This window comes from Miniopterus natalensis, chromosome 3 (genome assembly GCF_054644295.1).
Source record: "Miniopterus natalensis isolate mMinNat1 chromosome 3, mMinNat1.hap1, whole genome shotgun sequence".
NCBI lineage: Eukaryota > Metazoa > Chordata > Mammalia > Chiroptera > Miniopteridae > Miniopterus > Miniopterus natalensis.
The window spans coordinates 32580006-32595596 of record NC_142083.1 but is presented as its reverse complement, the minus strand read 5'-3'; the positions used below and the strand labels follow the sequence as shown (position 1 = coordinate 32595596).

At 36.6% G+C, this 15591-nt stretch overlaps 1 protein-coding gene across 2 annotated transcripts in view; it reads left to right on the top strand.

The window, feature by feature from the left end:
• The first annotated feature begins 74 nt into the window (after positions 1-74).
• CENPK (centromere protein K) overlaps positions 75-15591 on the top strand; it is a 29569-nt gene continuing 14052 nt past the window's right edge. Inside the window, exons 1-5 of one of the 2 annotated variants that reach the window (XM_087815387.1) lie at positions 75-93; positions 2083-2135; positions 7363-7510; positions 10032-10088; positions 14076-14148. In XM_087815387.1, coding sequence (XP_087671513.1) covers positions 7397-7510; positions 10032-10088; positions 14076-14148 — 244 coding nt within the window. In that variant the 5' untranslated portion in view covers positions 75-93; positions 2083-2135; positions 7363-7396. Of the gene's footprint in view, positions 94-182; positions 396-2082; positions 2136-7362; positions 7511-10031; positions 10089-14075; positions 14149-15591 lie in introns of those variants that run through there. The other variant, XM_016202637.2, reaches the window with a different exon arrangement.

Here is a 15591-nt window from a genome sequence, read left to right as displayed (position 1 = left end):
GCGGTGGAGCCAATCAGCAGGCAGCGCGCGCACGGGTCGGGGCGGAGGCCGGTTTCCGCTACGCGGCGGCGGTGGAGGTCTGGGGCTCCCTTGGTAAGAAAGGCGCGGGGGAGAGCGCCGCGGTTGGTTGGCGCTTGTCGCGGGGTTCGGGGAGCTGCAGCCCCGATGGGGGGACCCTTACCTCCGGGAAGTTGGGTAGCCGACGTCCAGCCGGGCCTTGAGTCCCGCTCTTCGGCTGTAGAACCCCACGGGCTAGGGGAGAAAGATGGAGCAGTGGGGGATTGATGGAAGTGGTTACCTGGCCTCCCCCGAGCTTCTTGATTCTCTCCCACACGCTCTGAAGAAGGTGGTGAGCGCTTGCTACTGTTTTCTGGAGAGAGCCCCAGACATGCCAGGTAACCTGAGTGGCCCACGGTGGGGCCATTCACCCTTCTGCCCTCACCCTGGTCTAGGCCTCCATCTCTTACTGGCCTTCTGGACTTCAGCGCTCTTATTTTAAAAAAGAAAATAAGTATGTTGTGGTTAGAAAAAACAAAAAAACACCTAACATAAAATTTACCATCTTAATCTCTTCTTTTTTAATCCATGAAATACAACTTGTCAAAATGACCTCCCTAGAACACTGCTTCAAAAGCCTACGTAACGGCCTCCTGGTTGCCTATTTCAAACTAGATGAATCCCTTTACTTTTGCCTTGAGGTGGACCCCAGATACAGGGAAGGAACTGCCCATACTAAGTACTTCCAAAGGTTCTTGTTTTTAATTTTAAAGACTCCCATTTATTTGGCCCATTCTGTCTAGCAAGTCTCATTTCTTCTCTGTCTTCTGCTCTAATCCAATCGCTTTTTTGGTGCGTCTCACAAATTTGCCATGCTCATCCTTGCCTTCCAGTCTTACGTTTTTATGCCTTGAAAGCATCTTCACACCAGATCTAGCCTTCACCTTTACAACGTCTCATCCGTTAGACCCCCTGGCAAAAATAATGAGGATAAGGCTGATAACAATGGTAGGGAGCTACTACTGTGCACCCTGCACTGTACTAAGCCATTTATTATTCCAGGTAGATTTCTCTGATCTCTGTCCTGAATTTTCAAAGCATTTGCAGTCTGTATTGTATGTTACCTAATCATACCACTTCTCACTACCTGAAATCATGTCAGTCATTTAGTTGTCTATTTGTTTATATTGTCTCTCTTCAGTAAAAATATAAGCTCCATAAACACAGAGACTTTTTCACTTACACAGCTATTGCCACAGTTTCTGACAAATGGCACACATTAAGGACTTATTTGTTGGATAAATGAATACAGCTTAGAATCATATGGTTAATTTCTATTACTGTATTTCATGTATATTAGTCTTTTACCAGTAATAGTATGAACTTTTAAAATTTGGTATTAGATGTTTTAAGTTTGTATGGGATAGTATCCCCAAATAAGCAATGTTGTTCTTCAACAAATAATTGTGAATTGGAGTACTGAGGACCTCAAAAGGTTGACTTTTTCTATTTCCAGAAAGGTAGATTTAAGGATACAAAATGTGGGAAAGGGTTAAAGTTAAACCCTTAATTGTTTTTATTTATTTGCATTCTAATGCTCCATTGAGCTGCTAATTTGTTGAATATCTATCCACATGCTCAAGCACACGTAGTTTCAGATTACTTTTGCATACTGATAATGTATTTTGTTGGTTAGTAACCTACAACCAATCTACAATCTACAAAGTGAAGAAAGATCAATCTGCACTTAATTTCTAAGTTAAGGTATATTTAAAACAAACATAATTTTTTACTTCTTGCTTAAAAATATCCTAAGATTGTTAATGACTGTTTATGGCTTTGTGAACTTAACTATATCTTTTGTGTATAACGAGGAAGATGTTTAGTGTAAACATTTTTGGATATGGCGTAAGTTATTTAACCAGTCTACTAGTTGACATTCAGATCGTTAATAGTAATGTTGATATCTAATACTGATACACCTCTCTGTATTACTAGGTACAGTTCTTAGAGCTTTATATACATTAACTCATTTAATTGTCACAGCAACCCTAGGGGATAAGTAATATTATCTTTATTTTACAGATAAGGAAGCTGAGGCACAGACAATTTAAGTGACTTGCCCAAGGTCACAGCTTGTAAGTACTGAAGCCAGGTTTTAAACCTAGACAATCTGATTATAGAGTTACACTTATAAATTTTTTCATAAATAATGCTGCAGTAATCATACCTATATAGACTTATGCACATATACCTATCTATAGGATTATTCCTAGGAATAGAATTTCCTGGGTCAAAAGATAAATCTATTTAGAATTTTGATGGATATTGTTTATTATCCTACCAAATAGTTGTTCTACCAACAGTGCATGCCTCCTGTTCTACACTCTTGTCAATGTTGTTTCTTACCAGATATGTCTTTATTGCTAGTTCAAATGACAAATAACTCCTGCTTAATTTCCATTTTTATAAGTTATGAGTAAGGTTAAGAATGTGTGTTTCCCTAATTTAAAAGGAATTTCTCAATTTTTCTTTGAATTTGCCATTTGAGTCCTTTGCCCATTTCTATTGTATTATTTTGTTTGTTGTTTACCTTTTTATCATAAAGTAAAATACAGATACAAAACATCCCCCACAAATAAATGTAAAGTTTATAAGTTATTATAAGGTGAACACCTTTATCACCATGCAGATAATAAATAAAATTTTAATAATCACCTCAAAATTCTCTCCATTTGGCCCATCCCAATCACAGCCCTCCCTCTGTTTCTACCTCCTCTCCCTTGCTTCTTCCAAAAGTAATGGACATCCTGACTGTTTTTTTAAATATGTTTTTTATTGATTTTTAGAGAGAGAGGAACGGAGAAGGAGAGAGAGAGAGAAAGAAACATCTATCTGAGAGAGAAACATCTATTGGCTGCCTCCCAAATGCACCCCAACAAGGGATGAAGTCTGCAACCTGGCATGTGCCCTGACCGGGAATCGAACTGGTGACCTTTTAGTGCATGGGAAGATGCTCAACCAACTGAGCCACACTGGTCAGGGTGATATCCTGATTTTTGTAGTGATCACTTTTTAGTAGTTTTAAATGATGGGTTGTTGGTTTTATTAATATTAGGCATTCATTATACATTAATTAGATTAGGCATGAGGTGCCATATATATTATAAATACTTTTCTTAGGTTTTTGGGTTTTAAATTTTAACTTTTTAATGATATCTTTATCCATGCAGAATTAAAAAAATTTGTGTATAGATATTTTGCTTAGTTTTTAGAAAGGCCCTTTCTAATCCAAGATTAAAAACAAAAAATCTGCATGTTTTGTCCCTGTTTTTTTTTTTTTTTTCCCTGTTGTTGTTTTAGTGATTTCTGTTTCAATTTTTGGGGGGATGGAGGAGTGATGTAACGATTGAAGTATATGTGTAGGCTCCCCCCCCATACTATGTAATTTGTTAAAAAAAATGACGGCAGTTCTATATGGGCCAAAATACATATACACAAAGAAAAAGGTAGTATTAGTATATAAAATATGCTCTTATTTGGATTGTTCTTCTTGCCCCTTAACTTCATTGCCACCTCTGTCATATATCATAGCTCTAAATATGTGTGAGCCTAGAAGGGCTTTGCAATTGTTCCATTGTTTAATTTGCCCATCTATGTGCTAATTCCACACTATTATAATTAGTATAGTTTTATAATAAGTTTAACATCTTGTCAGGCAAGTCCTTCCATCTTATTCTTCATGAAGATCTTGGCTGTTTTTGGCCCTTTTCACTTTCATATAAAGTTTAGAATTAACTTGACAAGTGCCACGGAAACAAACAAAAACTTTCAGAATTTTGATAAAGATTTAGTAGATCCAGTTGGAGGGAATGAACATCTTTACAAAATATTTAGCCCTCTAATCTATGAGCATAATATATCTATTTAAGTCTTTAAAACCTGTTTGTTGATAAAAAAAAAAAGTTGATTAAGCAATATAGAACTCAAGTTCCATATGAATAAAAATATTTTGGGGGGTGAGTTATTCTGGTTTGCACTTGGTGTTATGGGGTAAACATCCCCATTCTTTATTGCTCTGTCCACCTCCTTAAAATTGCCCAACTTTGAATCTCATGCCATCAGACGTTACCACCCACCGCTCCTCCTTGTAGCAGTCTAGCAAGATTGTATCACACTCCTTCATTCCCTGAAGATTTTTAGCTCCTAGCTCACTGTCACCATCTGTAACACTGCTATCATAATTCTTGGTGATCTTAATATCCATCTAGCTGATCCATCCAATAACCTGGCCTTTTTTTTTCTTGACCTCCTTTCCTTCAGGGATTATATTCTCCATCTTACCTTAGCTATTCACTCCTATGGTCATACCTAAGAGAGACTTTGTTATTCTTTCACTTTGTCTCTGCATCCGTGCTGCTCACTGTAGAGGAAAGCATGCAGTCATGTTCTAGTTCACTTTAAGCTCACGGATGCTAATCTCGAGTGGGCCTTTAATGTCCTCCCTTCTGCCCTTAACCCTCCACTGCTTTTTCTCCACCCTCATTCACGGCTGCAACCTTAGTTACCAGTTCACTGAGGAGAGAAGTAACCCAGATAGAACTGCCACGTTCTACAAGCTCCCACTGACACATCTACTCACCTCCCTGCATCTGTGCCGCTAATATTCTGCTACCTTCCCATTAAAATGAATGGACTGTATGTACATCTATCTTAAGCCAACCTCTCCACTTGCGTGCTGGATCCCATTGTTCTTCCTTCTCTCCTATATCACCAATGTTTCCTTCTCTTATTCTGTCAAATAAAGATGGTATATTTTCTTCCATCTTAAAAAAACAATCTCTTCCCCTGGCTGGTGTAGATCAGTGGTAAGAGCGTCAGGTACGCACCCAAGCGTTAAGGGTTTGCTTACCACTCCTGGTCGGGGCACATGGGGGAGGCAACCAGCCATGTGTCTCTCACATAGATGTTTCTTTCTCTCTCTCTCTCTCTCTCTCTCCCTCTCCCTCCCTCTCCCTCTCCCTCCCTCTCTCTCTCTCTCTCTCCTCCCCTCCCTCTCCCTCCCTCCCCTCCCTCCCACTCTCTGAAAACAAACAATGGAAAAAATGTCCTCAGGTGAGGATTAACATACAAATCTCTTGATCTCATATCTCCCTCCAGCTGGTACCTTATTTCTCTTTTCCTTTAGAGAAAACACTTGAAAATGTTCTAGATACTGGATATGTCCAGTTCCCTGCCTTTTGTTTTCTCTTGAATCCACTGCAATCAGGCTTTCACTCCCACCATTCTGCTAAAACTACACTTATAAAGATTAACAGTGGCCTCATTTTTGCTTATTCAGTGAAATTGTTGTGACAAATCACCTCAAAACTTAGAGGTGTAAAACAACCATTCATTATGCTCAGTGTTTCTGTGCATCAAGAATTCAGACAGGACTCACAGTCATCAGAAAACTTGTGTATGTGCATGTCTGGCCCGGAGCCTCGGTTCCTTTCTATGTGTGCTTCTCCGTGTGGTCTCTCCGTTTTGTTTGGGTTTCCTCACAGCATTGTGGTTGGGTTGCAAGGACGGGTGTTCCAAAAGAGAGGCAGGTGTAAGCTGTTTTGCCTTTTATGACTAAAGGTATAGGCTCTGCCTCTGGATGGGGACTGACAACTCGAAATACTGCTGTGACTATTTTTGAAAAATACAATGCCCTATCCATATTGCTAAATAAATTGTCAGTTGTCTGTTTTTATTTTACTTGACCTATCTCTAGTATTTGGTAGTTCATCCCTCGTTCCTTGAACACTTATCTTGGATTTCAGGATATCATACTCCTGATTTTCCTCTAACCTTCCTGGGCACTCCTCAGACTGTTTAGGTAGTTTTTCCTTATCTCCTTAATGTCTCCAGGTCTAGGACTTTTCTCATTTCTATCTGTACACTGTTGCTCTTCTGATCTCACCCAGCCTCATGGCTTTAAAAAGCTGTATGGTGGTGAGTCAAATTCTAGCTTGAAACTTTCCCTTGAACTCCAGACAAGTATGTACAGTTGCCTAAGCGGCAGCTCCACTAATAGACACCTTAAATTTAGTGAATTCTAAACTGAATTCTTTTTTAAAAATTAAGTTAATTGAGGTAACATTGGTTAATAACATTATATAAATTTCAGGTGTACATCATTATAATTTGATGTCTGTATACTCTATTGCATGCTCACCTCCCAGTTTCTGTTACCATATATTTCACCCCCTTTACCCAATTCACCCTCCTGCTAACCCCCTTCTCATTTGGTAACTGCCATTCTCTTGTTTGTATTTATGAACTTGTTTTTGTTTGCAAAACTGAATTCTTTTTAAATCTCTTTTTTTTAATTGATTTTATAAAGAGAAGGGAGGGAGAGAGAGACAGACCGACATTGATGTGAGAGAAACATCATTGTAAGAGAAACATTGATTGTTTGCCTCCTGAATGTGTCCCGACCAGGGATCGAATGACAGCCTGGGTATGTGCCCTTACGTGGAAATGAACCCACCACCTTTTGGTGTACGGGAGGACACTCCAATAAACTGAGCCCCTCCGGGCAGGACACAAAACTGAATTCTTAATCAGCTCGCCTTTATCTTGCTGAATTTGTTTCTTCCACTGTCGTCCCCATCTCAGTAACAGGCAACTCCATCTTTCCAATTGTACGGGTCCAAACTTTTTTAGTAATAATTGACTCCTCTCTTTCTTTGACACTGTATGCAAGCTGTTAGGAAATCCTGTTTGCTCTATCTTGAAAATATATTCAGAATTGGATATTTGGTACTGCCCCAATATTATCCTGGTCTACATCTTGCTGGGATTATTGCAATAGCTTTCTAACTGGCTCTCCTGCTTCTGTCCTTACTTGGCTGTAGTTAACCCGAGTTAAACTGTTAAAGCATAATCTAAATCATGTCATTCATCTGTTCAGAACACTTCAATCACTTATTATCTCAGCCTAAGTCCTTAAAATGGCCTAATGCCCACCTGATCTCATCTGTGTTACCACCTCTCTGACCTCATCTTGTGTTCTTTATCTTACATCTTCTGCTCTAGTCAGTGGCTGTTTTACTGCTCTAGGGACAGGACAGTCATACTCATACCCCAAGGCCTTTACACTTCCAGGTCCCTTACCTCGAGCCTCTTCCCCTAAATATCACTATATCTCACTTCCTTATCTCCTTTATGTTTTTGCTCAGTTCCCAACTTCTCAATGACTATATGACCTCCATATGTAAAATTACATTGCCCTTTCCCCAGCACTCACTATGCTTCTTCCTTGCTTTTTTCATAGCACTTATAAATGATTTGATATGCTACCATATGTATTTTTAACATTTTTGGCTTATTTTTTAGGTTTTCTTATAAGACTGAGAAAATCACAAGGTACATGTCAGCAAGTAACCAAGATCCAGATCCAGGTAGTACTACAGATGAAGATGTTACAGATACTAAAGAAGAACTTATTAAAAAATGTGAAGAAATGTGGAAAAATATGGAAGAAGTAAGTATTGAGATTAAAGTCATTTATTGGTTAATTACTTTAAGATTTAATTCCATTTCAATAATAGACTTAAGAAAGAAAGAATTCTGATTCCTGAAAGTCATTAAATTGTATGATAAATATTTATATAGCTTTTAGTCCTATAAACATTTTTTCAATGAAATTTATACTGAATGAACTGTAGAAAGAGAAAAATTACAGCACTCTCTACCCCCAAGGAAATTTTCATCAATGGAGTCAATAAGCATTATATTAGTAATGTGATAGAAGTCCTAAACCTAGACTGAGGGGGTCAAAGATAGCGTCCTCAAGGAGGTAATGGCTGAATTCCTTTCTAAAGAATAAATATAAGGTGACATGACGAGATATATAGTTTGGGAAAATTACTGGTGGTTTTGAAGGAAACGGAATGCAGAAGAGTGAGACTATAGGTAGAGTGTTTAGGAGGCTGTAGTAGTACTGGTAAGACGTACTGGAGGGCTAAGTCCTGTCTTTGCAGAGAGACAGGAGAATGGATTCAAGAGATATTAAGGAGGTAGGACCAAAAGGACTTGGAGATTAATTGTTGTGAAATGGGGGATTATGGATAGTTTCAGGTTCCTGGTTTGGGCCAGTGGGTGGTTACTGGAGTTGTTTCCTGAGACAGAGGATATGGAAGTGGAGAAGACACACAGTTATGGCGTTTGAGTGAAAATATGAGTTAATTTAGAAAAATTTTTGATTTGTAGGTCCATTTTTTGAGTTAGTGAGATGGAATCACTTTTGGTGCACTACAGTATTTTGGTAAAAGTTCATTGTCTTGGACTAGCACAATACATGACGCAGGCCATGGGCTTTTTTGCACGCTGTTCTTCCCAGTAAGTCTTCACATCAGGGCAGTGGTGTGGTTCCCCCCCCCTTTTTCTGTTTTTTTTAAAGATAATTTTTTAACATAAATCTTGGTACTTGGTATCGTTAATGTATTTTCAAGATAATTTATATAACCCTGGTTTTTTTGCTTTTGATATATTTCACTGTAGAAATTTGATTTTTTTAAGTTTGATTTTTAAAATAACTTAAAATATTTTTTGTAGAAAGATACTGCTTCTGATTATATGCCTAAATGAGCAGTCATGGTGGGTAGTCATGCCTGAGGCATATAAGTTATTAGTAAAAGGTTTGTCTTTGCCTTAAGCTAGCCTTGTCCATTGTTTCATTGCATCTAGGTTAACACACCTTTGAAATAACCATCCTCAAGAGCACAAATAAATAAATCATATGGCATTTGTCTTTCTCTGTCTGACTTATTTCACTTAGCATAATAGCACTCTGGGCCCATCCATGCTGTCCCAAATGATAAGGCTTCATTCATATTTTATGGCCACGTAATATTCCGTTGTATGTTTGTACCAGACTTTTTTACCTACTCGTCTATTGATGGACACTTGGATTGCTTCCATCTTGGCTATTGTAAATAATGCTTCAGTGAACATAGGACTGCATATCTTTTTTCGAATTAAGTGTTTTAGATTTCTTCAGATATATACCCAGAAGTGGAATTGCTGGGGGTTGAGGGGCTAGGTGAAAAAGATGAAGGGATTAAGAAGTACAAATTGGTAGTTACAGGATAGTCATGGGATGTAAAGTACAGCATAGGGGATGTAGTCAGTAATAATGTAATAACTAAGTACGGTGTCAGGTGTATACTTGAAATATCAGGAGGATCACTTTGTAAAGTATATGATTATCTAACCACTATGTGTACACGCGAAACTAATATGATACTGAATGTTGACTGTAATTGAAAAATTAAAAAAAAAGAGCACATAATTTTGTTAACTATCCTACAATCCAATACCGACCTTGCTTTCTCCCACCTCCATATACATTCCTTCCTTAATTTCAAATGAATAAAAGAAGCTGCAAGACTGTTATTCTCTAGAGCATTTGAGGCCTTACTCCATGGTCTATGTCATTAGTTTGGCTCAAATAAACTCTTAGACTTTTTTTTTCAAAAAAAAGATACTGTAAATAGAAATAACCACCAATAAAATTTAAATTACCCATAATTTTATTCAGATGTAATCACTATTAACAGTTGTAGATTTTTTTTTTAATGGCAAAGAAACAATGTCTCTTAAGGGCTTTATTTTCCTATGACCTTAACTGTCTTCTTAACTCTTGTTATTTTTCTATAGTGTTTTCCCTCTTACTCCCCATTTTTTCCGTTATCTAGCTTCTAATTCACCCTAGTTGTTATTTTTTGTTTCTTTTCCTTTACTCCTCATACTAATTTTTTTATTCTGTATAGAGTCTAGTATACCCTTTTACTTTCAATGTATTCATCTGGGGACCTATTTGGCTGCCTTCCCTTATCCCCTTGCTTAGATAGTGAGGAATTAAAAAAAATCTTCTGTCTTACATCACATGATTGTGTGTTGTTGTAAAGGCATATGACATTGGTATAAAAGGGGAGGGAGAAGAAATTTGGGGTTATAATGTGTGACTTGTTTTTTTTTGTTTTTTTACTTTTTAAATCAAGTGTCAGAATAAATTATCACTTATTGGAACTGAGACACTCACTGATTCGAATGCGCAGGTATGTATGCTTTTTTCTTTGGAATTCATTGTTTTGGATAAGAAGTTTATCTGTCTATATTTTTTCAAGTATAATAGTTTTGTTAATACCTGTATGCTTAATCATTTGGATAATTCTCTACTCTTTCTGATTTACAAGAAGTATTTAAAAAACTTCTTGAATAAGCTGTTAATGAATAAATAATTTCTTTTTTATCTTTTCACAGCTACACATACATTTAACTGTTGAGTCAGTTGCCCCTTGGCTGCTATTATGATACTTTGTTAAAAGTTAGAACAAAGACTTTTCTACTTCATGATAGATATAGTAGCCATAGGTAGTTTACTGTCTGTGTGGAATCCTAACTGATTGTACCCGAGACTTAAAAAGGATTAAGATACACATTTTAATAGTCAAAGACCCATGGAATTGGTTTAGGAATACACCAGAAGGTCTTTGCAGCAGATTAAGGATTTAAAATATGACAAAGATGATAGTTCCAATGTATGGGAAAAGGATGAATTAGTTAATGAGTGATACTGGTACAACCAGATACCCATCTGGGAGAAAATAAAATCCAGCCTTCGTATTTCATTGTATAGACAGATTCTAGGTGGCTTACCATAAAAATTTGAAAACAAAAGCAAGGAGACTGTGCAGTCTAGTGACATGGAAGAACTTCTTGACTATTAATAAAAACCTAGACATTATAAAAGACTACTTAGATGTATTTGATCATATAAAGGTGATCAAATGTGCTCTGGCCAGTGTGGCTCAGTTGGTTGAGCTTCGTCTCATGCACCAAAAGGTCACTGGTTTGATTCCCAGTCAGGGCACATGCCTGGGTTGCAGGCTTAATCCCTAGTGGGGACGTATAGGAGGCAGCCAATCAGTGTTTTTCTTTGTCTCTCTTCTTTTCCTTTTCTCTCTCCAAAATCAATAAAACACATTTTTTTAAAAAAAGAGTTAAAAATGTTTTAGTAATAAAAATTCTAAGAACAAAGGCAAATATACAAATGATTCCACTAAAAGTTCTCCAAAACTGGTGGGAGCATGCCAAAAGATAATTGAAGGAATAATGGCTTAAATTCATTATAACAATATGAAAAAATTGTAATCTTATGAGCATAATAATACTCAATAAAAAATGAGAATGAGAGAGAAAGAAGAGGGAAAACTAATTTGTCACTTTTGGAAGTACATGTTATATCAGATTTTTTTCTAAAAATTGGTGGTAAAGAATTAAGCCATCAATAAATACAGAGCTCTGTTGTATAGGGTAAAACTGCATAGTGTATTTGGAAGAGCTTTAGTATATAAACTATCACCTGTTTTCCTTGGGAAATGTGGTTCCTACAGTGTAGAATTTGCGACCTGCTGAATCAGAATCAGTAGGGATTGGGCCTATACGTTTCCTGAATGGTTTCCATGCCATGAGCCTAACACTGGCTTTGAGGGTGTTACTTATGTAGTTGTACATGATCAGTATCTTGCATAGTCAATAATAACATCTAATGAATCCGCAAAATGTCTTTTCCTCTCGTGCTGAGGGTCCCCAAGATTACTCTCAGTTTTGATGATTCTGTAAGGATACTCACAGGACTCAGTATATAGTAAACCTCATGGCTGAGATTTGTTACTATGAAAGGATTCAGAATAAAATCAGTAAAGGGAAAAGGACCATAGGGTGATATCCAGAGGAAACCAGGCACAAGCTTTCAGGAGTCCTCTCCCAGTGGAGTCACACAAGAGAAGCTTAATCCCGCCACTGATTTGTGATAACAAGTGTGAAATGTTGTCTACCAGGGAACCTCATTAGAGACTCAGTGCCTAAGGTTATTTGTGGGGGCTAGTCACATGGGAATCCTCTTCCTAGCTGTTATCAAAATACCCCGATTCCCAGAAGGAAAGCAGGTGTTTAGCATAAGTCATTCTTTGCGCACTTTAGGCCCAGGTAGCCACTATCCAAATTCCCAGATGCCAGCCTTGAGGGCAGGCCTATAAAGATAACCTTAGGGCTTGCTGTGTTCTTTTCTCTGTATACCTATTAGACTTAAAATCTTCCATAGTAAAACTCAATTCATTTTCTAAAGCAAGAAGTTGGATATTTTATTTATTTTATTTAAAAAAATTTTTTTTTAAGAAGGTACTTTTTTTTCTTTTTTTAAAATATATCTTTATCGATTTCAGAGAGAGGAAAGGAGAGGGAGAGAGAGAGATAGAAACATCAATGATGAGAGTCATTGATCGAGCCTGCACCCCGGGCATGTGCCCTGACCGGGAATCGAACCACAATCGCCTAGGGTCCTAGGTCGACGCTCAACCGCTGAGCCATGTGCGGCCGGGCAAGAAGTTGCATATTTTAAATGAGAGAATGACGGGATTTCTCAAATTTTTGTGTTTAAGTAACTTAAGAAATAATACTGTTACATATATATTTTTAAGCAAAGGGTGTTTAATTTTACAGTAAGATCAGAAATAATTTGAGTGTCTTACCTGTGCTTTGGCAAGGTAAGAGCTGTGTTTCATCAATATAGTATGAGGTTGAACTGTATGAAATTACTGTTTTTTAATAGGCTAAAAAATGAATATATAATTCAACCTAATATGTGAAGGAGAGTAGTGTGAAATCTTTATCATCATGATAGTTTGCCTAGTTTAAATACTGGTTTTTAAGAATTTGTGATCATTTTCTAGTAATAATAATAATTAACATGTATAAATCGAGTTATAATTAATAAAAATCTTTCTCACATTCTTATTTAATTATCTATAAGAATAATGTTGAACTCTTCTTTGGAAAATAATTTAAATACCTGAAAATGCATTTTTATATAATTATATGAAATTTTCAAAGAGACTACGTTTTTGTTTTGCTTCTTTAACCTCTGAATAGTAAAAAAAATGGTTAAAAAAGACAGTACTTGAGCCCTAGCCAGTTTGTTCAGTGGTTAGAGTGTTGGCCCTGAGACCTAATGGTGCCTGGTTTGATTCTGGGCAAGGGCACATACCTCAGTTGCAGGTTCCATCCCTGGTATAGTTGCGGCGCTTGCAAGAGGCAACCAGTTGATGTGTCTCTCTCACATCAATGTTTCTCTCTGTCTTTCTCTCCCCCCCCCCCCCCCACTCTCTCTGAAAAGCAATGGAAAATGTATCTGTGGGCAAGGAATAAAAAAATAATAAATAAATACACAAAAAAGACACTACTTGGTGTTCAGTTAGTCTAAACGTTAAAGTAATACCTCTTGCATTTTTGAAATGTGAATTTTTTTATGTTTGGCTACTAATAAGAATTATATAAAAGAGATAAAAATGTGCTGAAGTTTAAACATACATAGACTTTAATTTTGTGGTCTAATCAGGCAACAGATTTATCACATAGATTTGTAATTATCAAAATTACAGTGATTGGAGCCACCTAATATCAGAAAGGTATTCATTCTAATTTATCTTTGGCTAAAGGAGTATACAGTTTACACACTATTGGGTGGTAAGACTGGCTTTTATGTGTGGCTTGTGGAACCAGCCTCATTTTATAATTGTCTCTGTGCATTTGAAGTTATTTTTCGCTTCTCAGCTAAAGACAGTTGCAATTTTTCTGAAAGTGCGTAGAGAGGAAAAAGAGCATTTTTAATGCAAATTTGTCTAAAAAGTCTTGGCAAGAAATGGCACCCTTTTTAAAAAAGAATTATTAATTTAAGGAATAAACTTAATTTACTTAGGTTCTTTTAGATTGAGTGGTGAAGTAGAATTGATCATTTTTAAATACAATATCACTGATATAACTGGCAATTTATGAGCTATAATTAGTGTGGTTTAAAGCAGAATTCTGTTTGGAGTGATTATTTTTATAGGTTAGATAACTATTACATTAGCCATTTATGTTAAGACCTTGTATAAAAGTATGAAGAAAGTCTACATGTTCATCTATGAGTAGCAATGAGTATTCTACAAGAAATGATTTTTTATCCAGAAATGATTTTGTTTTATTCTGTTCTTTTTTTACAGCTGTCATTGTTAATTATGCAAGTGAAATGTTTAACTGCTGAGCTCAGTCAATGGCAGAAAGAAACTCCTGAAAGTAAGATTCTTATTTTTAGGTTTATATTTTGTAAACAAAGTAATGGCAAATTAATGGTCAAAAGAAGAATTGCAAGATCCATTTAGCCTTGTTGAAATTTCCTAAATTGTATTGATGTTAGGAATTCGCCTTATTTTTCTTTTTTTATATACGTTATTTTGTGCTTATTTTACTATTATAGATGAACATTTCTGTCTCACATAGTAATCTTGGTTATGGAGACATTATAGCCACGCTTCATCCTCAAAGACACTGTCTTATGTGCTCAGTAGAAACTGTAAATTGTTTCTTAATGAATGAAACTCACCTAGGTGAAAAGTATTTTAGATATATTACTTATTTATGTAAGGGCAACATAGATTGTATGTCATGTTTTGACTTGTCAGACTAAGACCAACTATATTTTTGCCTTTAGTTGAGAAATAGAAGATTGCTTAAAAATCTTTAGTCATAACCCCCAATTAGGAGATATTTTTCTCTTATGAAAGCCTACATTTCTCTATGCCGTGTATGTCTGTATATTGTACTGTATGGATTTGTACCCTCTTTTTCTGTATATATCTCCCTTATTCTTTCTGCTGACTCTGTCTCCTTTCCTTTAACTTCCCCCCCATTTTCTTCTCAGTCTCCTTTGTAAGCTTATCATTCTCCATCCTGGTTATTGGGAGTCTTTTCATTCTGTTCCTGGACAATTTTATCTGCATTCTTGGTCATAATTACTATATTCATGCCAGTGTCTACTGTTCCACAGCCTCACTACCACATAGTAGCCTTTTTAATTTTAGCACTTCTAATAGGCATGCACATACAACTGGTGATTTTAATTTGCATCCAACTGTATATCCTGTTGCCTATGAGCATTGTATTGAGCATCTCAAAAGCTGCTTATACTCTGCTATCAAAACTTTAGTGTTCTCCAGAGGACTGTGCTCAGCTCTTTATCACTTCTCACTCTAAATACTGTTCCAGCATTATATTTTCTGCTCCTGTTTTTATGTATTGTCACTGTATTAATGACTTCTATATTAGGTTGCTAGGCCTGCCATCTCAAAGTACCATGACTGGGTTTTTTAAATAACAGAACTTTGTTTTCTCATAATTGTGAGGACTAGAAGTCCAAGATCAAGGTGTTCTTTTCTTCTAAGTTCTCTCTTTTTGAGTTTATAGATTTTCATCTTCTCCCTGTGTCTTCACATGGCCACCTGTCTGTTTTCTAATCTCTTTGTATATGACTCATTGTAACATAATTACCTTTTTAAAGACCCACTACCAAATACAGTCACATTCTGAGGTTCTGAGGATTAGGACTTCAACATTTGAACTGGGCAGAGGGGGTGTGACACAATTTCCATAACAATTTCCAAAACGATATTTCCAAACCAGACTTCACGGTAAGGTTACACTTATACATCTCTCTAGCTTCTAGACATCTTTCCAAAATAT